This window comes from Oculina patagonica, chromosome 13 (assembly GCF_052425735.1).
Source record: "Oculina patagonica isolate OP01 chromosome 13, crgOcupat, whole genome shotgun sequence".
In the NCBI taxonomy this organism is placed as follows: Eukaryota; Metazoa; Cnidaria; class Anthozoa; order Scleractinia; family Oculinidae; genus Oculina; species Oculina patagonica.
The window spans coordinates 9,769,084-9,792,065 of NC_135770.1; the positions used below are offsets into that span (position 1 = coordinate 9,769,084).

A 22,982-nucleotide genomic window follows, 5' to 3' on the forward strand; every position below is an offset into this window, starting at 1 on the left:
TACGTTTGACGTTTTTTATTCACTGCATACAAGGTAACTACAAGGTTTCTAAAAGCGCAAGAGTTGAGTGTATTCGGGAAGCACGTCAAGAAAAATACCAGTGAAGTAGATATTCCTTAACAAACAAAAAAAAAAGATGGTGCTACCAAACACACGATTGAAAGAGAATGGGCGACGACTTGTTTTATTTTTTTAACTAGTTTTTAGTTACTTTTCAGTACAAGATTAAGAATTTCAAGGGAGATAGTAACTAAACACATAGGATAAAGTGTATTTCTAACTAAAAACAGTCAGGAATGTGCTTTCGATCCACTCGACCGTTCGCTTTTAAACAATGCAGATTAAAAAGACGAACGTTTTTATCAGGCCTGATACGGTATTCTCCAGTTTTTATTAAGTTAGAGAACCAAGCCACGAAGATTGCAAAACTGCTAAAAACACGCATACAAGGCTAATTGGGAACGCACTAAATTATTTAACATCTCATTACTAGTCATTAAATAATTATTATTAATACACGTCTAAGGTATTATAACTGCTAAAATGCGTGTAAAAGTTGGATTCTGTTTTAGGTTATTTTCAAAAAAACCATAATACATTACTCTTTGTTGTCCCTCCAAAATTTTGCATAAGCATTGTTTTCATTTTCTCTTGGGACAGCAAAACAATGCTTATGCAAAATTTTGGAGGGACAACAAATAGTATTATGGTATTTTTGAAAATGGCCTATTCTTTTGCTTCCTGCTCAAGTAGACCACAACACAGACACTCCCCACCCCCCCCCCCCCCAACACGCCTCCATAGGGCATGGAAAAATTTTTGTCTTTAACTGACCCAGCATTGCTACAGTACCCTAGCCCGAACACAGACAGATTTGTGCTTGTTGTTACCCTCTGATTTCTTGCTTGGTAAATTGTTCACTGAAAGCAATAACCCATAAGTTTAATGCCATTCATTATTTTTTCTTTTTTAAAAGTCCCACCTGGTCACCTTTTGTGCTGGGCAAGTAACTTTTCATTCTAACTCGATCAGGAAAGCAACCAAGCCAGCCATCTGCCGACTGAAATATGATTTCAAAAGAAACCAATTATGCAGGCTTTTGACTGTCTCTGGCAAAAAAGCAAATTTTAAAATTCAAGTTTTTATCAAGCTCTGCATACACATGCCGCAAAATGACAGTCACAAAACAAGAAATTTTCCACACCTACCACCCTTTTTTCTTCTTCTACAAGTTCGAGTTTACGTGTTTGATTGATCTGTTACACATAACAAAAGCTATCCAAAACACTAGCACAGCATTACTATCTACATTTTGAGGGGCGGAATACCTTGGATATTGTTATCATTCGTAAGTATGGACCCATTAATACTCAATACAGTCAACTACCGCCTTGCAGACACCTCGCTATAACGGACACTCTGTGTTTACGGACAGGAGCTGAAGTCCTGGCGAATAAGAATTACTGAAAATAACTCCTGCTACTACGGACTTTCTCTATTGCAGACAAAAAATTGTGGTCCCGAAGGTGTCTGTTATAGTGGGAGTTGGCTGTAACCCCTTTTGGTAAGGGGGGGGGGAGGTTGGGGTTTAAACGGGGGTGGCCTTATAACACTCTGAACCACAATGAGCCATTACAACTTTAGCTTACAAGGAAGGAGTCACATCACAATGTCTTGATTAAAAATAATTCAGAGTTATCATCTAGAGTATCTCTTTAAACGATTTCCATACAAAGAAAACCATTGTCCATCACCAGTGCCGAAGTAAAAACGCATCAAACAAAATTTCCGACAAATTTCAACTATCTCCGAGATTCAAGTCACATCCACATACAAATTAAGCAACAGGCAGGGATAACAAAGAGAGTACACTTCAAATCAGAGCCACGCGGAATTAAAATTCCTTGATGTCATGATCAGTGGTTTACTGTGACTTCTGCTTTTGCAGCTTGGCTGGCAACTTTGACTTTGCCCTACAAGTAAAAAGGAAAAAACATGACATTTTAACCTTTTTTTATAAAAATACAAATTTAAGAATAGAAAGCACATTTTATGAACTTTTATTCGTCAACAGCAAGGGCAAAATTGACATAAAATTATTGATAATTTAATTTGACCTAAAGGTTTCCAAAGTTAACTGGAAGAGCTACATCTGAAAGTCATCAAAAAATTTTGACAGTCTCCGAAGACTAATATAATAATGTACATTTTAATAAGAGAAGTCACATTTCTGATAAAATGATACTACCTTTGGTTTCTTTGCACATTGCCCTTGTTGCAATTTTCTGAAATTTCTATGGTCTGGTGTCTCTGGGAAGGCCAGGGCGACAATGGTGCAAGGTAAAGTGACAAAATACATTCCAACAATGACTTACTGTTTGATTATTGAGGAAATTTGGGTACGAGCCACTGACAGGTATTCATCAACCTTATCCTGTAAATAAAAACAAAAAGGTAATGAACTTGCCAAGTAAGGTTTCTTATATTCTTATACTGTAGTTTGTATAGTGTGATTGTCCAGGTTTGAGTAGTTGCTTTAAGGGCCCACTGACGTATATATTTGGACCCGTTGCTAAGGACATTCACGGTTATATAGTTTTAGCAATTTTTCTTGTTTAGTTATGGTTGAATCTTTTACTCAGTCCATAACGTAAATATGACGTCATCGGGCCACGCCCATGATCACGTGACCAATAAAGAAAAAGTCTAAAATTTTTGATGTTTTGCATGTTATCAGAAAATCATTCATGGTGTCATGATCTTTATTTGTTTTTGTATCTTGGTTTATGGGTTTCATTTCATTATGGAAAATAATTTTTTTAGAGAGATTTAAAATATTGATTTGTCCATAAAATTTTTATTAAAAATGATTTCAGCAAATGAATACTTAGTTATGTTCCCGACCCAGGTCGGAAAAATATAACGTCGAAAAAAAGTGAATCAAATTAAAGACCGCCAAGTATTTAGATTTTTTCTGCAAACCAGAAATCATTTTGTTAACGCATGCGTAATTCATCTGACAAGAGAACAGTGCGCGCGCTAGTTGTATGCGTACGCTTTTGAGATTATTTGCATGCGTAAAAAAACTGCTTTTCCTGGTTCAATTTAATCTGACTGATTCTCAGATGTGAAGTCAACTATTAGTCAGGAAGTTTTTCGGTAGTTCTTATTGTTTCATCTTATTTGGCGAGTTTGAAGAAGTGCTCGAAAGGAAATTTTTTTGCACATCTGGCGCGTACAGATAGCGGGAGTAACCCGTACACGCAATACAGCGCGCGCTCTTTTAGCACCTTAGCAACGCGCGAGAAATCCGTCAGTGGGCCCTTAAGAACTGTTGTTGGTGAGGTTTGGACAACCTGAGTGGAAGTCATCTTCAGAGTCAAGTAGAAAGTTGTTCTTAGTCAATGATGTTGTAGGTCTGGTCTGCTGAAGCTGATTGGTAAGCCAAGGTTTTCTTACTGTATGTCTTCTGTTCATTTTTTTAACTGAATTAAAATAACATTCTTAAAACTGTAGTGAATTAGTTTTTAAATTATCTAGGAAAAATGTTCTAGTTGACAATAGGATACACAGACATAAACCCATTTTTAAGCATACAGGCAACCCCAAACTTATTAGACACCCTCACCACCAAGTTAGAAAATTACTGATGTGTAAATGGATGGGAAATTTCAAATATCACTGCTTGGACGATAGTACATACCTGATGATCTTCATACAAGCGAGGCAAGGAGAACAGGATAATAAAAGCTGTCAAAGAAAAGACAAGGAATAAATTAAAACAACACAAAGTTTGTCCTACAATTTACTGACCCCTGCATTGCCTCATTTAAAGCTGCCTCTGAAATGTGCAAAATGAAATTATTAATTAGTTATTAAAACAACAATAATACCAGTTCGTCAAGAAACAATGATTATAAACTTTTAGTTACAACTACTTTTACACTGACTCAAGTAAATGTTACCCAGGAAACATGCAAATAATAAAATTATATAAAATAAAGTTAAAGATAAAACAAAGTTCAAAAATAGCAAGTCTAAACCAAAACTTGTTATGGTTTACACCATTTCCAAATGTAGTCTTTCACTTCTAAATGCAGTCTATATGACAGCACAATACAGATGACTTGTGGCTGTCCATTGTTAAGTACAATTAAGCATCGTTTCTATAGAATTCTAAAGAGACTGTTTTGCTCCAATCAGGTAATTATCATGAAATAAATTCATAAGGTACATTTACAAGCAGGCAGTAAGTTCCAAATCTTAACATCTCAAGTATTAAACATTGTTGGCATAAACCAGACTTTGACAACAAACACATTCAGCATTTTCATTTACATGTAACAACTAAATGCAATTGCATACTCACCAACAATAATAAGAGTTAGTGCACTGAACCAAGCTCCAACGTACGACAAAACCCACAACAGGAGTCCAAACTACAAGAAACAAATGACACATAAACACTGTTACTTCTCAAACCCTAACTGGAATTAATGTGTTTGTATAATTTTAAAATGTACTGAAATACAGTCAAACGTCTTCAATACAGACACCAGAGGGACAAAGAAAAGTGTCCTTATTTTTAAGGTGTCTGTATTACAGAGGTAGAGTTAATATAAATTTCGAATTCTCTTGGACCAATATATTTTAAGCCGACAGAAGACTACAGAAACGTGATCAAATTCAACTTTATTATACAGCAGACATTTTTTCAAGACTTTACCTTCAATTTCAAGGCTTTTTGCGTTTGGAAACCGAAAGAAACTAAATGAGTAAACGGTTTACAGATCTTTACGAAAAATTAATTTTATTCAAAGCCGACAGTTCAGAGACAGTGGCAGAAGGAATGTCACGATACGTTCCCGGCTCGCTGAACATGAAAGTTCTGTACCTTTTATTTTTATTGTGTTTATTTTGACAGTTTAGCGAGACAAAGCCCTTTTTGACAACTAAGCTACAAAATGGTTTAAACTGCACCTGCTTAAAACAGTTTAAGGAGTTTTGGACGCGGATAAAAAAATTTATTTATCGCCAGTTCACTTTTGTGATCGCTAGCCAGAAATGGGCAGAAACCTTGTCGGAAATCCTTTCAAACTTTGATTGACGGAAATTTTGGAAACATTTCCACAGGCAACTCGATTTGAAAAATAGCGTATCAATGCAAACGGTGGTAAGGGACCGTTTTCGGGCTCGAACAGTTTTTGGGACTTTTGAGAAACGCACACCATGACATATACCTTGATGGAGTCAACAATATCCTCCACTAAGAAAAGTCGTCTCAGTTGCTTGGAATGAGCATTGATGTGGTCGATGCTGGCCTCCACAAACTCCACAGCCTGTTACAAAAAAGAAAAGAGAGACTTAAAAAATTGTACAATTTTTTTTTATTATCATCTTGCACAGTACAGGACAATTTCATCTAATGTTCTGAAGAGGATAGAGGACATTTCTGTTGTGGACAGAAATATATTACGTTTATGTAATCACCAGTGTTAGGTAAACTAGTGAGATCACACTTGGTAAAAGTATAAATTGGATCACAAGGGATTCCCTGTTTAACACCACAGTACTTGCACGTACCAGATAAACTGTTGCAAGCACATTTATACACGCAACCAGGGCTGATTTTTTTTTCCTTAAAAGGACATGCATCCGATTTATTTACCATTTTGATCAGACAAAACAAAAGTGAGGTTCAGGGCTGCAAATAATTTTTTTCACTTGAAAGGACATATGTCCTACTAAGGGCCTGATTACATGGAGAATTTCAGCCTGGTCTGCTGGGCTGGAATTTTGTTGCTAATACATGGCGAACTTCAGCCCGGGCTGAACACTTTTAAAACTGAATAATCATTGTGGCTGCCATTTTATTTCGTTGAAAACCACCACTGCGCATCCATAAGCTCACTTTCAGCCCGGGCTGAAATTGAAAACGTGATTAAAATAACATGAGGTTTTTCAGCTTGTTTGCCGGGGCTGAGATATCAATTTCAGCCTGGGCTATAATTCGGCCTGGGATGAAACTATCCTCATGTAATCGCAAATGTCTTTTTAAGAAGATTTGTTCAGGAAGCCAGGCTGAAATCTCAGCCCGGGACAGATTTTTATTCATTGCTGAAAAATGATTTATGATCAAAAAATTGTCCGGACATCATGTCCAACAAAACTTGGGATTTCGTCGGACATGAGCAAAGTTTGGTCGGCCAATGTCCAATGACCGACTGTTATTTGCAGCCCTGGAGGTCGGAGATCATACTACAGTACTGCTCCATATGTGAACCTGCTTTTCTAATGCGTTGTCAATGCAGAACATTGGTGTTTGCACTGGAAAGCCAAAAAAAGTTGTCCGGACATTCTGTCCCTCCACAATTGGAATTTCATTGAACATTGGCAAATTGTGGTCGGCCAAAGTCCGATGTCCGACTAATATTTGCAGCCCTGCGCAAACATACTCAAAATTAAAAGAAATGCAACAGACAAAATTGTACCTTTTCTTTCGGTATGTCCACATCTTTCTCAAGAATTGTCCTGTAATAGAATTAAGACCCATTATTTGCCTAAGTTATACTTTTTACAACCACTCAAAATTATTCTTACCAGGACAATCATACTACAGTATACAAGTATTACAACTATCCCCATAGATAGACAATAGATAGACAGAACTCTTGTCGACCTGTTGTAGTACTTACTTGAATGGATTTTCAGTGCCAGTTTTCTGGATAGCACCCATGACAGTCATGCCGACCCTGTACAGCAGCGACACTGTTAACAATGCCATGGAGAAGAACGTCACAACACTCAGTAACGTATACATGGTCAGCGAAATCAACAGTACCAGCCCGGTGGCAACCACAATACCAGTCTTCTTCAGACAGCGCCAGTAGATCAGGTCAATTACTACGAAAGAAAAGACCAGGAATGTAGCTTAGAGCCGGCTACCAGCTAATTTCACCTATTGAAAGAGAGCTTTTCACTGCTGAAATTTCACAAGGAAACAAAGATTTGGGGTAATTTTAACCATTTCACCATTCTATTTCCAGTACACAAAACCCCCCGAACAGCGAATTTCTAGCTATGTCAAACTTTCTGTCTAAAATAGCATGATTTCATTTTTTAAACAGGGTTTGTGCACTTCAAATAAACTTTTGTATTCCAAAAATTACAACACAAGCAAGAAAATCCAAGACAAAAACATTGTGATGAATTAGAACATTTATTTCATTCAAAAAAGAGCGGAAAATTAATGGAAAGTTTGTACAACTCTTACGGCATTGTTCAACCGCACGGAAAACGTGTAGAAAACGGTAGGACAGTTTGAGTCCATACGGCTTTGATCTTGGCATTCGAGGTTCGAAGAGGTCTTCAATAACTCGAGCCATTCACCATTGACAAATATGGCGGAAAATGTTGATTTGCGCATCTTCACTTCATGTTTTTATCGAGTTCTTTTACTTCACTTCACAATTCAAGGACCCCATTTTGAAGTCTAACCATGTGCTTTCAATTTACAATATATTAGACCCCCCTCTTGGAGCCTAGTTCCTAGGTCTCTGATCTCAAATCTTAAGCGGTCAAATTCCCAGAAAAGCGGTTTAGTACGTTCCAGTGGGAAAATAGAATCCCGGTTTTCCGGTTTAGTGCGGTGAAAGGGTTAAAGGTATAGATACCAAAAGAGCCAGCTGGGCTTTTGAGCAAGCCGGCTTAGTTATTTCTTAGCTACATCCCTGAAAGACACCTACATTGTACAAATTGATCAAAATTTGACCTAAAAGTTGACCTTCAGAAAATTAAAATTGTGATATTGATGTATGTCAGATTTCTTTTTGTTTCATGCTTTTAATCTACATGACCTTCTGGTGTAAACAGCAGAAAAGCTTTTCCAATTTTGATTCACCTTTAATACTGCCTTATGTGCAATAGAGACACATTATTTCGTTTTTATTTTGTCTGAGTCATAATTTCAAGAATGCAGAGAATTACAACAAGGTTGTAAGTGAAAACATAAAATTTCCAACATTGGTATGTTTTTATTTTTTATCTATTTAAGTAGCATGTCTAATATGCAAATTTGCTCAGAAGTTCAAAAGATTATTTATAGAAAAACACAAACAACAAAATAAGTTTCACTGTTTTCTTTCATAATCTCTGTAGTTATTTTCTCAGCTCTGTAACAAAAGGAACCAGCTTTAACACTAGTCAATTTTTTTTATTTAGAAAATGAAGTGAAATTTTGTGCTCTAAACAGGCCAAAAGACAACAAAATCAGAGCTCTTTTTGTCGCTTATAACAGAATGTTGTGTATATCAAAAATAGCAACTAAAAATATGCCACGAGCAATGTTTCTCAAAATAGAGCCAACCGACACAAGAGACAAGAAACTTGCTGACAGCAGTTGTGAGAAGCAACTAATTTGATTTCTAAATCCGCATTTAATTTTGCCAGAGATTAAGTGCAATATTTATTATACCTAACTGGAGAAATAGCATATAAAAGTCAAAAACCTTGACATTCAATTTCCTGCACACTGGAAACTAAAATAACAAAAGGAACAGGCTACACGGCAAGCATCTTAAATTTTACACACCCACAAGGCGTGCTATTTAGCAAAACCCAAGTATGATTCTTCTTCAATGTAGGAATAAAAATTTGAATGTACACAGACAACAGCTTTGAAAGAAATATTGTAAATAAATCAGCAGGTGTATTGGAAAAAGTAGCTTCTCAAAGCATGTACTCCATGAAGCCTCAATTATATTGCATTTTCATGGAAAGATCAGGAAAATATTTCATATACACGTTTGATTTTACTTCTTAATAAAATGAGAGAATTTTTTCATTAAAAGAGATAAAAAAAGATTGAAGTTATTTTGTAGGCCCCACCCCAAATTTAAGTCAAAAACAAAATATATGCTGGTTAGTAATAAATAATTCAGTTTGACAGAATCATAGAAAATAATTATTTCAGTCAACTGGAGAGCACTTTCTGAATATCAGGGATAAATCTACAATAGGAACAATTGTGAATAGGAAAAGGGAATTATTTATTTTCGCCTGCAAGTAAAATGGCCTACTCAATATAGAGTTCAATAGCAACTGTACATCATCTAGGACACGAGGAGAGAAATCTTCAAACCATAATTATTTTATTTAACTGCAATTGCACCCTATATTCTAGCCTCGGTTTCCGATTTAATAAGCAAATGAAAGTTTCCAATCGTATCGATGAGCAGGGTGCGTCCATGTTTTCATTTTGTAAGGCAGCGCCCCTAAAGAGAATAATTACTAATGGAGTTTTCGAACGCCGTTCGTTCGAATTCGCAGTCAATAAAAATTCTTTTTCTCCATATCTATGATTTTTTTCCTGTTTCGAAATTTTTGAAGTGAAGTTGAAATATTAAAAAAAATTTAAGCCACTGTGAAACATCCATTACAAGTGAAATTGTACACGCGCAGTCAAGAACCTCGCTTGCTTTTGCAGGTAACCAAAGCAGGGAAATTGTAGTTTCACTTCAAAATGCACAATAACTAAACGTTACCTCTTTGATCAACTCCATTTTCTTTCATCCATCTCGCTGGCCGGCTTGTCAGCTCTAAATATTTACAAACAGCAACTTTTAGAGCGAAATCCAACGATGAAATGATGAAATCTACTTCAAACAAAATCTGAATACAAGCTCCTGTTCGTATCTTACAAGCACACATTCACAGAATTAAACGTTAATTATTTCTTCCTTCACAAGCTAAATCCAGCATTTCATAAGGCATTACAATATCAGACGGGCTACCCTGCATTCACAATGTAATCTACAGACAAAGTAGTGGTATTTTAACGCGTTTATATTAACGTGCACACGCGCCAGCAGACAATCTCTACCTTTCGAGGTCGTTTCTTCAGATTTTTCTTCCGATTCTGTTTTCTCTGTCGGTAAGTCTTCTACGGCTGGAGTCTCTTCCTTTTCGTCGGGCACTTGTTCGCTTTCTGGAGAAGGTTCTTCGTCTTTTGCTGGCTCATCAAAAGCTGGTGTTGTAGAAGACACATCCTCGTCTTCAAAACCCGTTGACAAATCTAGCAAGTCGCTCGTCTCTGGTACATTGGCCTCCGACATATTGAAGATAAATATCCAAGAAACTCTTTTAACTTATACTCCACCGACTATACAAATTTATGGTTAGTAAAGCACCCAGAAGGCTGAATCTTACGCAAGAATTGTGAGGAAAGTACGAAATTTAGAAATGATGGAGCTCGATGTTTACAAAAATCACACTGGCGCAATTTTTTCACGGCCTCGCCATATTTGGAAGACGGATGTGAATGAACCAATCAGAGAGGCCGTTATAATTTCATTTCAATGGGCCTCCAAAAAAGGAAATCTCAAAGTTCAAAGTGTGCGTGAAACGTGCCTGGCTAAAAAGTGAATTCTATTGCGATATTTTGCCATTCTTTTTGAACTTTTACTAGAAATAAATGCTGTTTTTGCGCGTTTAAGTAACCTGAGGTTTTTACATATGTATTATTCAAACAGAAAGAGTATTGAAGAGCGGACAAAATGTCGTCAGTCGCCAGAAGTCGGAAGCAGGCAACCTCGTTTCCAGGGTCTCTCTTTTGCTATAAACGTGGAGGAGTGGTGAGCGAACAAACTTGCATCTTTTCCGCAACGATATTAAATACGAAAGGAGTTTGAAGGGTTGTTTTAGGGCATTATTAGCTAAAGAACAGGATATTGTTCCTAATGACAATGAGCTTTTAAAATCCTCTAACAGCTCTAAAAATATTTTTTCCTCGCGCGCCCGGTTCAACCTTTATAAAGTGCCAGCCGTTTCTGATCATGAGCCCGCGTTATTTACCTATAGCTATCAATCGCTGACTCGTCCCCAGTCGTCTCTCAGTCTCCTCGAGCCTAGCGCGGTCCAATCTCGAGCCCAGAGTCCGTCTAGTCGGTCAGCGGTACGGGACGGACTCTGGGAAACTGGAATTGATCAGATCAATTTCAGGTCGATTTCAGGAAGAACCTTGGTCTTCCGTTTATTATTGCGCATGATCCAAAAGAGTCTCTCAATGCATTTTATGATGCATTTTATGATTTATATGATAAACACTTTCCGAAAAAAATAATTAAAACTAGAAATAAACGAAATCTAAGAAATTTATGGATATCTAAAGGTATTAAAAAATCTTCAACCACGAAAGAAAGTTTGTATAAAAAATTCTTAAAAAAAACCAACAAATGTAAATAAAGAAAAATATAAATCATACCGAAATAAACTAAATCACATAGTGAGGATTGCTAAAAAGAATTACTATAGTAAAAAATTGGAACAAGCTGGAACTGATTTAAACTCCACGTGGAATACAATAAATGAACTAATTAGGAAAAAGCAAACAAACAGAAATTTACCAAGTTCTTTTATACATAACAATAATTATGTATCGGATCCAGACGTAATTGCAAACAATTTCAATGACTTTTTTGTTAATATTGGGCCTAATTTAGCTAAAGATTTTGATCAAAGATCAAATGGATTTAGTAAATACTTAAAAGGTGATTTCAATAATTCCATGTTCTTATATGAAACAACATGTAGTGAGGTTGTAAGTGAAATCAATAAAATAAAGACTAAATCTAGCTCTGGAATAGATGAAATAAACAGCAGAATTATTAAATATGTTGCTCCATACATAGCATTACCACTTTCTCATATTTTTAATCTTACCTTTAACACAGGTAAAATTCCAAGTAAATTAAAAGTGGCTTTAGTAACGCCAGTTTATAAGTCATCAGACAAAGATGTATTTTCAAATTATAGGCCAATATCTGTTCTTCCGTGTTTTTCTAAGATTCTTGAAAAGTTAATGTATAAAAGACTTATTAATTATATTGATAGCATAACATTCTAGCAAGTAATCAATATGGGTTTCGAAGTAAAAGCTCTACTAATCATGCTATAATTGGACTTGTTGATAAAATAACAAAGGCTATTGAAAACAATGAATATACAATTGGCATATTTCTCGATTTGTCAAAGGCATTTGACACTGTCAATCATGACATTCTCTTGCAAAAGTTATATTTTTATGGTATACGTGGTAAATGTCATGACTGGTTAAAGGACTACCTCACAAACAGAAAGCAAATTGTTAAATATAATAACACAAGATCAGTGGAAATGAGTATCACTTGTGGCGTTCCACAAGGATCTGTCCTTGGTCCTTTGCTTTTTTTAATTTATATTAATGATTTAATAAAGTCAACTAATAAGCTATCATTTATTCTATTTGCTGATGATACTAATCTCTTTTGCTCAGGAAAAGATATTAAGAAACTTGAATCTACAGTAAATGACGAGTTAACCCATGTTCAAGAATGGCTTAAACTAAATCAACTTACACTAAATGTCAAAAAATGCAATTTTATTGTATTCAAATCTCATATGAAACAAATAAAAACAAATTTGTGTATTAACTTAAATAACCAAGAAATCCAAAAAGTAGATCAGACGAAATTCCTTGGAATTATAATTGATCAGCACTTAACATGGAAAAGTCATATTGAATATATTGCGACAAAAATCTCTAAAACTATAGGTATTCTTTGTAGAATCCGCTTCTATGTTAATCAATCACTTCTGAAAATGTTATATAATAGTTTAATTTATCCGTATCTCTTTTATGGTAATACTATTTGGGCAAATAATTATCCTACCAGGCTTGACAAGTTGCTCAAACTCCAGAAGAAGGCATTGCGAGTCATAACATTCTCGTCATATAAAGCTCCCTCTCGTCCAATTTTTGAAAGACTGAATTTATTAGACATTAACCAAATCAATGATTTTCTAATAAGCATCTTCTGTTATAGTCATAAGTCGAACTCTCTACCAGCGTACTTCAATGATTTCTGTACAGAAAATTCTCGAATTCATAATCATTCTACAAGAAAATCCAATGATTTACACAAAAAGTTCAATAGGACAAATTTGGGTGTGTACTCGACAAGAAATAAAGTAATTAATATATGGAACACTATTCCAAATGAAATAAAATGTTCTGTCTCAATACATGTATTTAAAAGAAAGATGAAACAGTTTTTACTGTCAAATTGTTGTGCCTATTCAATTTAATATTAGTACTAGGTTTTTCAATCACACTTGTTGATTTTGAATGATGTAATGAATACACTTCTCGCTAGCTGAATCCTGATACCAAATTGATTAAATACTTTGTAATTAAGGTCTTAGTTAAAGGGGGACTATCTAAAAAGCCTGTAAGGGTTTCTTTAGTCCTCCTCCATTCTTTTATATGTTCCTAAATTTATGTAACATGTAGTGACCAAAATGGAAATAAAATTGATTGATTGATTGATAGTTCCAAGCGGAAGTAAATTTCCCAGAACGGAAGTAAATCGAGAAAGTTGAACTACAGTATTACTGGTGTTTATTGATTCAACAAAAGTAACAATAACCTCCTGCAGTTAACAAAAGAGAGAGTTAACAAAAGAGCCTTTGGTGTTTTGATTTCCTTTAGTCTCTTTCTTGAGCATTCTGCTATGTTTGTTTTAAATCAAAGGTGTTGTTAGCCTTCCAGGATTCCGTCCGTGAAGACTGCGTGCGTGTGTTCGTTGTTGTTTTGCAGAGGACAGCTAAGAAATTTACATAATACACAACGCACAGACAAGCTATTGTTCTGTTCATAAAAAAATTTTGTTTGGCGACTTTCGCATATTTTTGTTTGGCGACTTTTGTATATTGGAAGGGCTTCTCGCTGACAGCGCATCTTTTCAGGATAGGTTGCATGTTTTCGAGCAAACAATTTGCTTCTCGTTGAATGGCGGTGATATTAATAAAGACGTTGAAGGCCACATGCACACCGGTCAACGCTATTCAAAAGGCGTAATTAGCATTTTGGCCACTCAGCACGTGCACACGTGTGTTATAATTTTTGTACAATTCATTTTCTTCATCAAAACAACAACGCGTAATGTTCAAATTCTGCGTCATTAGTAATTATTTTGAATCGTGCACTGTCTGTCATATTCAGTTTTTCAACCGGAACGGAGATTTGAATGAAAACAGTAGTTCTAGCGAGATTTGTAAGTCAACTATAAATTGAGTTTTCAATCAACCTTGTCCTTGGTGACGCCGTCGTTTGTTGTTTTAAAACTCCGTTCAGAATCGACGTTTAAAGGAAGTCCTTTTTTTATTCATGGTATCTTTTACGTTCAAAGAGAAGGGTAGAATTAGAAAATACTTCATTTATTTAGAGCCATATCACGATTTCTTAGGTGTTTTTTCCATAGGCGTACGGGCCGGGGGGGGCAGGGGGGCTGCAGCCCCCCCCCCCCAAATTTTGGGCAACTCAGATTTTTTGGGCAGCAAGAGAAATTTGGGCAAAGCCAGTTTTTAAAGAAGTTATTTTTTCGAAGAGATAGATTTTTTTTTGTATTTTAACCTGAAGTCGGCGTGTTAAAGCCAATTAAATACACATGAAAAAGTGGTTGCTTAGCACCTGATGAGAGAGGGGATCATTTGTTGATATACATATTTGTAATTTTTTTTTACTGTTGGGCACTGTCGTCAAATATCTGTCACAGTTAAACAACTGATAAAGAAAGCTTCTCCGCGTTGCTAAATTTTACTAAATCGACGGCGATTCTGAAGCCGAGCAGAAAATGTGCGCGAGTTTTTCGTCGTGTGTGCGGATTACGCTACATGACTGTTTCAGAAATGCTGGAGACAATGCAAGAGAATGATCTATTTGATAAGTTTTCAGAGTTTCCTTACGTGGTTCATATCTATGCAGTGATACCTGCTACATCGTGTTCTGAAGAACGATCATTCAGTGCGTTGCGCAGTTTGAAAACTTACCTCCGCAGCACCTGATGGGGCGACAACGTGTCATAAAAGCCAAATAAAAAAAACATACAAATATTTCTCGTCCCAGCCCGCTTCATTTTTTGGGGCCGCCTCTCTCTTTTTATTATTTGTTTTTGGAAAAGTTAGAACGAACAAAAACCAACAATGTTTACTTTCACTTTGTACGGAGTAAGACATGGCTTTTGTCTGCGTTTTAATACAATCTGAGGCCAAAACTGTAAATCCATGTTACGTTAATGCATCGTATGACCCTCGTTTCTTCTCGACTGTTTCGTAAAAATTTGGGCAACTTGCGAGAATTTTTTGGGCAAATGTCTCACCGCCCCCCCTGGCAAAAAATTGCCCGTACGCCTATGGTTTTTACAAAATTAAGCTGATACTTCTGAACATTTGACCATGGAAAACAAAAAAATGTTTTTCCAGGGTTTCCGGTTTGGTTTACTTCCGGGAAGCTTTTCAGACTTCCGTGTTGATTTCTATTGTTCTGTGAGGGCCAATAGAGAAAGAGAAATACATTTCAGTTTCCCAGAGTGTGTCCCGGCGACCCTACCGCTGACCCACCGTTGACGGACCGAGGAGCCGGGGAACACTCTGGGCTCGAGATTGAGCGCGGTCAAAGTGCGGTCTTTGGAGCGCCCGATCTTTTAATATTTGCTGCTGCTTGCGTGCTAAATTTTGAATTTAAAGTCAACTCTCTCTAAAACGGACACCTTCGGGACCGGCACCAACTGTCCGTCTTAGAAAGGTGTCCGTCTTATAGAGAGTTTAGTTACAGTAAAATGACTGAAAAACGGCAGGGACGGGACCAACACCAGGTGTCCGTCTTATGGAGGTGTCCGTCTTATAGAGGTGTCCGTTAAGAGAGAGTTGACTGTACTTTCTCAATTTCGCTGAGGCATGAAACATGAAACTTTTGTTTTTTTTTTTATAACAAACGAAAGCAATTTTTTTTTCGAGCAAATCGAAAGCAAAGGATGTTGCTCTCTCGTGCAAAGGATGTCGCATGATACTTTCGTTTTTCGCGTAAAATACTTTTGGTTTCCTTGCAAACTTAATACTTCTGTTTACGTGCAGTTGGAAGATAGTTTTTTTTATTTATTTAAGGGATGTAACCAGGAGCCCATTACTCCCGATGTAACTTAATACTTTTATTTTTTCGTACCAACATGTAGACTTAAAATTAGTGGAAAATATAATGCTCTGAGAAGTTTCACTCAGGTTTTGGTTTATTACAATTTGTGACTCATTTGAATTTAACAGGTTTGAATGGAAAAAGCTACCCTGGCTACGTTTTCAGATTCTTGATAATATAAATGCCCTTGTAACTTTCCATCAGATTACACCGCATGCCTTTTATTTGAGCGCGCGCTTAGGTGACGCCATGCGTCGCGTGCGATGAAGAAAGACAAAATTACAACTTTCTTTGCCGGTTGTTTATCTACCTTTTTGTCACATCTTTCTGTCCTAGGTTTAAACACGTGCCTGATAGCATTTTAAAATTATCACTGATATACTAAGTTTGTTAGACTGTTCACAGCCCTCTATTTTTTCGTATTTTTTCGATTGATGACCGCGGGGAAAGAACAGCGAGAGAACTGGACGCCAGCGCAAAACGGGAGGCGCTCGCTCCCGCCCCCTTCTCCTCTCTCTCCCCCGCGCTTCGCGCTCACGCTCGCTTCGCTCGCCGATTTTTTCGCCTTTTTTTGCGTTGAAAAATAGAGAGGCTGTGGACAGTCTATTAGTTTGTTTAACGCAAATCAAGGGCTGAAACTTTTTTCCTTTCAGTCTTAGAAATGCTTGTGCAACCTTTTTTTGATTTACACTACTTGCAGTACATGAACGTTTTTGCCAAACAGGAACAAACAGGCACATTCAGTACTCGTCTATCTGATCTCCAAATCTTGGAAGCCATTACGGTTCCGTCACGAAGTCTTGTGTTTGTGTATTTGTTTCGATCTCCGAGTCTCGAACTTTTTGGTACGAGGTCTCATAGTCTCTGATTTGTTTGTTCGTTTGTTTTTGCCGAGGGGCTTGGTTTACATAAAACAAAAAAGGGTTTCGGAAACACGTTCCAACAGATCACTTCTGAGTTTACCTCAGCGTCAAAACGAGCCTTGCCAAACCATTCGTACGAAAATGTGTGTTTCTCGCACGTTGACTCATTTTCAGATGAAAAGTTTTGCAAAAGGGATCATTTTGTAACAGATCGGGCAAAAAGCAACTTGAAAAAGGACTATTTCTAACAAAAGAGATCTCTCTTCGAACGACACAGCCAAACATGATACACTTGCCTTTAATACTTCCCTAATTCTCGTCCCTATAGCCCTTTCGTTTCTCTTAGCCGGCTGGTCCTTGGCACGAGAAAACGAAGGGCTCTGGGGATTTCCAGACCTAGATTCTAGGACTTCCGGTCTTCATGTAAACAGTCATGATGTTTCAAAAGAATGTATGAGAGAGTCGTTACGTTTTCGACTTCCTTTTGAGAATTCTTTGTTCCAAAAGGCCGATAAAAAAAATTCGAATAAATTCAAAAATCCTATGTCCCCAGAGCCCTTCGTTTTCTCGTGCCAAGCCGGCTAAGAGAAACGAAAGGGCTATGGGGACGCGAATGTACTTCCCTCTGAAGCGCAACCTCGTCCCCAGTGCCTACTCCGCTTTCGAGATGGCGGCTGGACGAGCCACCATTTTGAAAACTCGTCGCTGAGAAGACCCTGAGGACGAGGTTGCTAACTTCTCAATTCACATCATGTGTCACATCATGTGTCTTTAAGCCAATTAGATTTTCTTTCAAACAATAACAGAGCGCACACGTCAATCACTCTCTCTTTTAACCAATCAAATCACATCACGGATATTAAATGAGTAAGCAGTCCGTGTTCCCCATCACTTGGTGTGTCGTGATTAACCCGAAGGAAAGGAAATAATTTCTACATAAACCGACAAGGTTGGGTATGTCTCTTTCATTCGAAAGAATGTATACGTACCCTGCTTAGTTTTGGTTGGGTGATTGCAAGAAGTCTCCTCTTTTGAAGTACACTTAAGAGTTTTTTTAGTGCAATTTAGTAGTGCTTGGGAAGAGGTGGGACTCTCAAAGCACAACATTGACTGAGTGTCTTGTTCCCATCTTTCTCCCAGGCCAGCTATGTTGGTAAAACGTAACGCTTTGCTAAAAATATTACTGACTGAGCGGGAACTGACTTCGAGGGTTTAATTTAAGACAACCAAACAAAACATTTTATCTTCTAAAATGGAAGAAATTATCCTAGAGGCATATGAATTAACCAAAATAAAAGATGAACGTGATTTATAAATCAATTAGTGCAGAGGAACCAACCAGCAACATTACTAACTTAATTTAGCAAGCGAAATATTTCCCTTCCAAGTGCCGTTCGTGTGCCGTCATTTTTGGAAAGCTAAAATTTCGAGCGTGTTAGCCCTTTTGTCGGCGCTAATTTACTTTTGCTAACTCACAGTCGATAATTAATTAGTGTTTCACTTGCTTGCCGAAGCAGAACGAGGGTTTCTTTACAACCTAAAAGCTTTCTCTGTCGCTATCCTTGAAAAATCACTCCCCTTAGTACCTATCGACCTACAACGGAGGTTTCTTTGAAAATCACTGAACCCAACAAAACGACCATCACCCATCAATCACACCCATTAACTTCTATCTGGATGTATATCCACCCGTTTCAAGTGTCTCAAAATTCTTATCCTTTAATAATGCTGAATAATGTTATTACATAACGTTACCGCAAGGATAAGACCATGAGAACGGATGAAGTTTGCTTGGGCAGAGTAATTTGATAAGTGAATCAAATTTAACGGCGTAAGTGAATCAGGGAGCGTAGTAAACCATGTCGAAACCATGCGTCTACGCAGTTCCAGCAGCACCTGGCGAAGGCTTCCTGTACACTCTGTAGTCGCTAGAGCCGTGCACGGAGTTTGAAGTTACGAATAGCAAGGTCGACGTCATGCTACGCACAGCTGCAGTAAATGCCCGATTCCCTCTATGACGCGCGCCTGCAGGGAAACATGGTACAGTCCGACCTCTATTAAGCGGCCACCTATTAAGCGGCCCCTCCATTAAGCGGCCACTTTCCAAAGTCCCGATTTATTTGTCAGTAAACCTCTGTATTTGATACCTCTATTCAACGGCCACCTTTTTGCTGTCACAAGTGTATTATTTATATGGTTTTTTACCTCCATTAAGCGGCCAGCAAATTATCCTTCCAAGCGAAATGGTGACTGATGATATTTAAATAAATCGTCCGTAAATAAATCAGTGCCGAAATTGCCTAAAATTACGTCACTTAGCCCCTACTTTATTTGAGTTCTAATTGGTTACGGTTTTCGCCTCTTTTGTTAAATAATGATTTCTTGTCAGCGCAATGATCGAAGCAGAAGTTCATTTGAGAGGCAAATTGCTGGCGTCTTGCTTTCTACACAGTATGATGGTCGAATAAATGGTGACAAAGTTCAATCTAATTTTGCGCATACACATGCAATGTTTGTAGCTTGAAGTGATTTATTTCAAGGAGAAGCCAAAAAGATCAGTGATTAAATTGTAACCAGTAAAACGACCAAAACATCCATGGCAACTTGTAAAAAAGGCTCCCTTGCCGGGAAACGAAGCCAGGGAAAGCGTCATTAATGTATTTCTTTTCCGTTTACGAAAAATTTGTAGCTTCGTGAACGTGTACTGATATGCGTCTTCTTTAAACATGTTTAAAGTTGGATTTCCACTGACGCGTAATTTTTCACGTGCGTTTACGTGCGTGAAAAAGATTAGAGGAAAGTGAACGACTTGCGTACACATTTACGCTAGTCGTTCCTACATTGTCTCTAAATTTTTTCACGCACGTAAACACACGTAAAAAAATTACGCATCAGTGGAAGTCCAGCATAAGGCCCGTTTACGCAGGCGATTTTCGCGGCGATTTAAACGACGATTCCAAATCACGCGCGTAAACTAGCGGCGATTCCATGGCGATTTCGTGGCGATTGGTCTCCACGAAATCGCCGCTATTTCGAACTTGCTCGAATTTAGACGCGATTTACCGGCGATTTTTCCGTTGGAGGGTGACAACTGACCTACGTTGACGCACCCCCAAAGGTTTTTTGTCACAAACATGGCAGACGTTGCTTGCAATACGCCTTTAAAAAAGTCTTCAAAAAGAGAGAAAGCTCGAAAGAAAGCAATGAAAACTACTAGCGCTTCTCATTAAACAAGCTCTTTATTAAACATTCATGTATTTTGCAACTGTATTTAAAGGGTTTTATTTGCTTACGAATAAAGATTTTGTTTCATTTTCCTGCCTATTTCTTTTACCTTCTTAATCTTGTTGTGAAAATCGATTATTATTAAACACAATGATCTTATCGTAGATTTGCCGTTATGTCTACTTTCTAACGAGTTGGCTTTTTTGATGTTTGCAGTTTTCAGATAAAAATGAAAGCAGCACTGGTCGCCATCCTTCTTTTGGTTGCCATAACAACCACCTATGCCGAGTGGAAAGGAAACCGCGTTTACGAGAACTTAGAGGAGGTATTTTTTTTGTGTCGGCACATTTTAAAAGAAGATATACTTTCAAGATATACTTTAATTACTTACTTAACTTGTCAATTTGTGCGTCACCTTGTTGTTGATCATTTGCGTCTTCTCTTCCCAGAAGAAGTTTGGCAAAAACTTGTACGACACTGGATTCAGGGACTACTAGCTGAACAATCAGGTACCAGAGGTCTAATAATTTGTATTGTTGCATTTTTATAACATGCCAAAAGTGTTTGGAAACAACCCTCTTATCTCTTTCATTCTCGTGATTTTACTATACAAAGTGCAGCAATATATGGAAAAATTTCTTTGAAGCCGTTTTCATCGTTTTTTAAACAGAAACCATCCCTCGGTCTTCCTTCCTTCCTTCCTTCTTTCCTACCTTCCTAGGCTCCTAGCCATATTTTCCCCATGTATTTATGCTGTGTTTACAGATATGATCATAGTTAGTAACTATGGTATGATGCATTATATTTAACAGCTATTCTATGAGCGCGCGTTGGATATGAGATGGTAGATAGCCAACTCGGCGCTACGCTCTTCGTTGGCTATAACTATCTCATATCCAACAAGCACGGTGGAATAATTGTTTTATTAAAAACACCCAAAGAATTGCAATATTTGAGCTCCCCGGCTGTTCTCGTTAACGCGTATCGGCTACCATATTTGTGATCAATGGTATATGAGCTCATATGCCATTGACTGTTAACCAATCAAAACTCAGGAATTGCAATATACCATTGCTTGTTTTTAATAATTCCTGGTATTCACTGTCGATGACATGTTCAAGGTCGATTATCTTATTTTCTCTCCCATAGAAACGTGGTTGTGTGCATGACCTCTGCAGCCCTGGGCAGGCATGTTGCGGTGGAAGATGGTAATGGAAATAATTGCTGCGAAGCCTTAGCGTAGCAGCAGAACTATTTTTGACTGTCCGCGCGGGGCCTGGGCGCTTTATATAGGCGACACACTCGATTCGACTTTTTCACTGGCAATGATTTTAAGTACATGCAGTACGTATGATCAGCGGCATTTACAATGTTGAAGTTGCGTTTGTCGTTTGCGATGTCCTTTTCGCTAAAGAGTAAGAAGTTAAATTTTAAAGCGTTGCCGCTTGCGCTTCTGTTCAGTACTTTGTAAATGCTTCTCAAGAAATCTCTCCTACGAGGCCTTCTTATAATTCGCTTTCATAATTATTCATTACCAATTAAATTTAAGGAGAAATTTTACTTTCTGAGCCTTAAGCGGGGAATATGTACAGCAAAAGCACTACGAAGATTATCTGCGACGGCTCCACGAAAACGTTTCATAACGACCGCGCGCTGGAATGGAACGAGCTTTGAGCTTTTTGACGTCATAAATGGGTGTTTCTGATGGCTTTGCAACCGAATTGAACGTGCTATGTTAGGTTTGAATGTTAGGTTACATTGCTTCCATTCGTCAATTTCACTAATTTTTTTATAAACTAAGCGAATTACAAACATTTAAGTACCAGAGAAAATCATATCTTTCACATCTGAAAATGTGAACATCCGAAACATTCCTTTGACCTTCCGTCCGTTCCTACTATTATTATTATTATTATTATTCTTATAACTTACTTCGCAGCACTTAACTTGCTATCAGCAACTCCAATTTTAAAAAATATTTCAGGAGAAGTGTATTAAAATCGTTTGAAATGCGTAAAGAAATGCATCACAAACAAGAAAACCAATTTAACATACGGTAACGTTTCGCTTTCCACTTTCCCTAAAAGCATTTCATTTAAACATCCCTGAAAGATATTCAAAAAATTAAGACAATTTAAGAGTTATAATCCAAAATAATTCCAAATATATCGCTAATTTGATGCAATTTATGGGTACGAAATAATTTCAGAGAAAGAAATCTGGCGCATACCCTAGCGCATTCATTGACAGGCTAAACTACACGTTTACGTTAAAGGGGAATGCTTAAGACTCATGCAAATGCAAAGAACAGTGACAGGCAAGTACAAAATGGAAAAATTGTCTTTTGAAATGGAATAGCATGGTCCAGGTACACGTCAAATTAAGCGGCTTAAAAAGAAAAGCCCAAAAAGTATTCAGGTTCCAATTCGGGATTCGGACCCCTGACCTTAATGATTCTAATATGATTTTCTCTTCTTTTTAGTGTGTGTCCTATTGGAGGGCAGGCTGGAAGCTGGTGCAACTGTGTACTGGATGAACAGGGCTATGCCGGACAAGACTGATTTGTTTAACGCAACATAGCTGTGTAAATTCGCCAGCATGTTTCAAATAAACTTTTTCTTGCCAATTGTCTCAATAATTTCTGTCAGTTGTCCTGTAATTGTTACTCTTTCTCAACGTGGGTCGGATAGCAGCTCTTTCAAGGTCTCACAGAAATGGTTCGGCTACCCTTGCAGAGAAATAGAGCAAACAACAGGAACAATGCCTCTTACCCCCCACCCCCCCCCCCCCACCACCACCACGTTAAGACCACCATTGTAAAACCCCGTTTGAATTGTCACTCAAGCTCTTGCCTCATCCCCAGGCGCCGGCCGGTTAATACGGTAAGG

General features: G+C 37.6%; 1 protein-coding gene and 1 long non-coding RNA gene across 4 annotated transcripts; one reads left to right on the forward strand and one right to left on the reverse strand.

Annotated features, from left to right (window-relative positions):
• LOC144636724 (reticulon-1-A-like) lies at positions 1–10,345 on the reverse strand. The gene is made up of 9 exons (XM_078495923.1): positions 9,881–10,345; positions 9,543–9,596; positions 6,696–6,903; positions 6,492–6,531; positions 5,241–5,339; positions 4,370–4,439; positions 3,704–3,750; positions 2,376–2,434; positions 1–1,973 (listed from the first exon to the last, which is right to left on the reverse strand). The coding sequence occupies exons 1-9, from the start codon at positions 10,110–10,112 to the stop codon at positions 1,925–1,927; spliced, it is 858 nt and encodes a 285-aa protein (XP_078352049.1). The 5' UTR covers positions 10,113–10,345; the 3' UTR covers positions 1–1,924.
• Positions 10,346–17,538: 7,193 nt separating this feature from the next.
• LOC144636742 (uncharacterized) lies at positions 17,539–22,714 on the forward strand. Of its 3 annotated transcripts, none has more exons than XR_013567613.1 (4): positions 17,539–17,823; positions 20,318–20,419; positions 20,544–20,603; positions 21,244–22,714. It is a non-coding gene; the product is annotated as an uncharacterized LOC144636742 (long non-coding RNA). The 3 variants fall into 3 exon arrangements; XR_013567612.1 differs by lacking the exon at positions 17,539–17,823 and having other exon boundaries at positions 20,271–20,419; positions 21,244–21,302; positions 22,577–22,714; XR_013567611.1 differs by lacking the exon at positions 17,539–17,823 and having other exon boundaries at positions 20,271–20,419.
• The last annotated feature ends 268 nt before the right edge of the window (positions 22,715–22,982 follow it).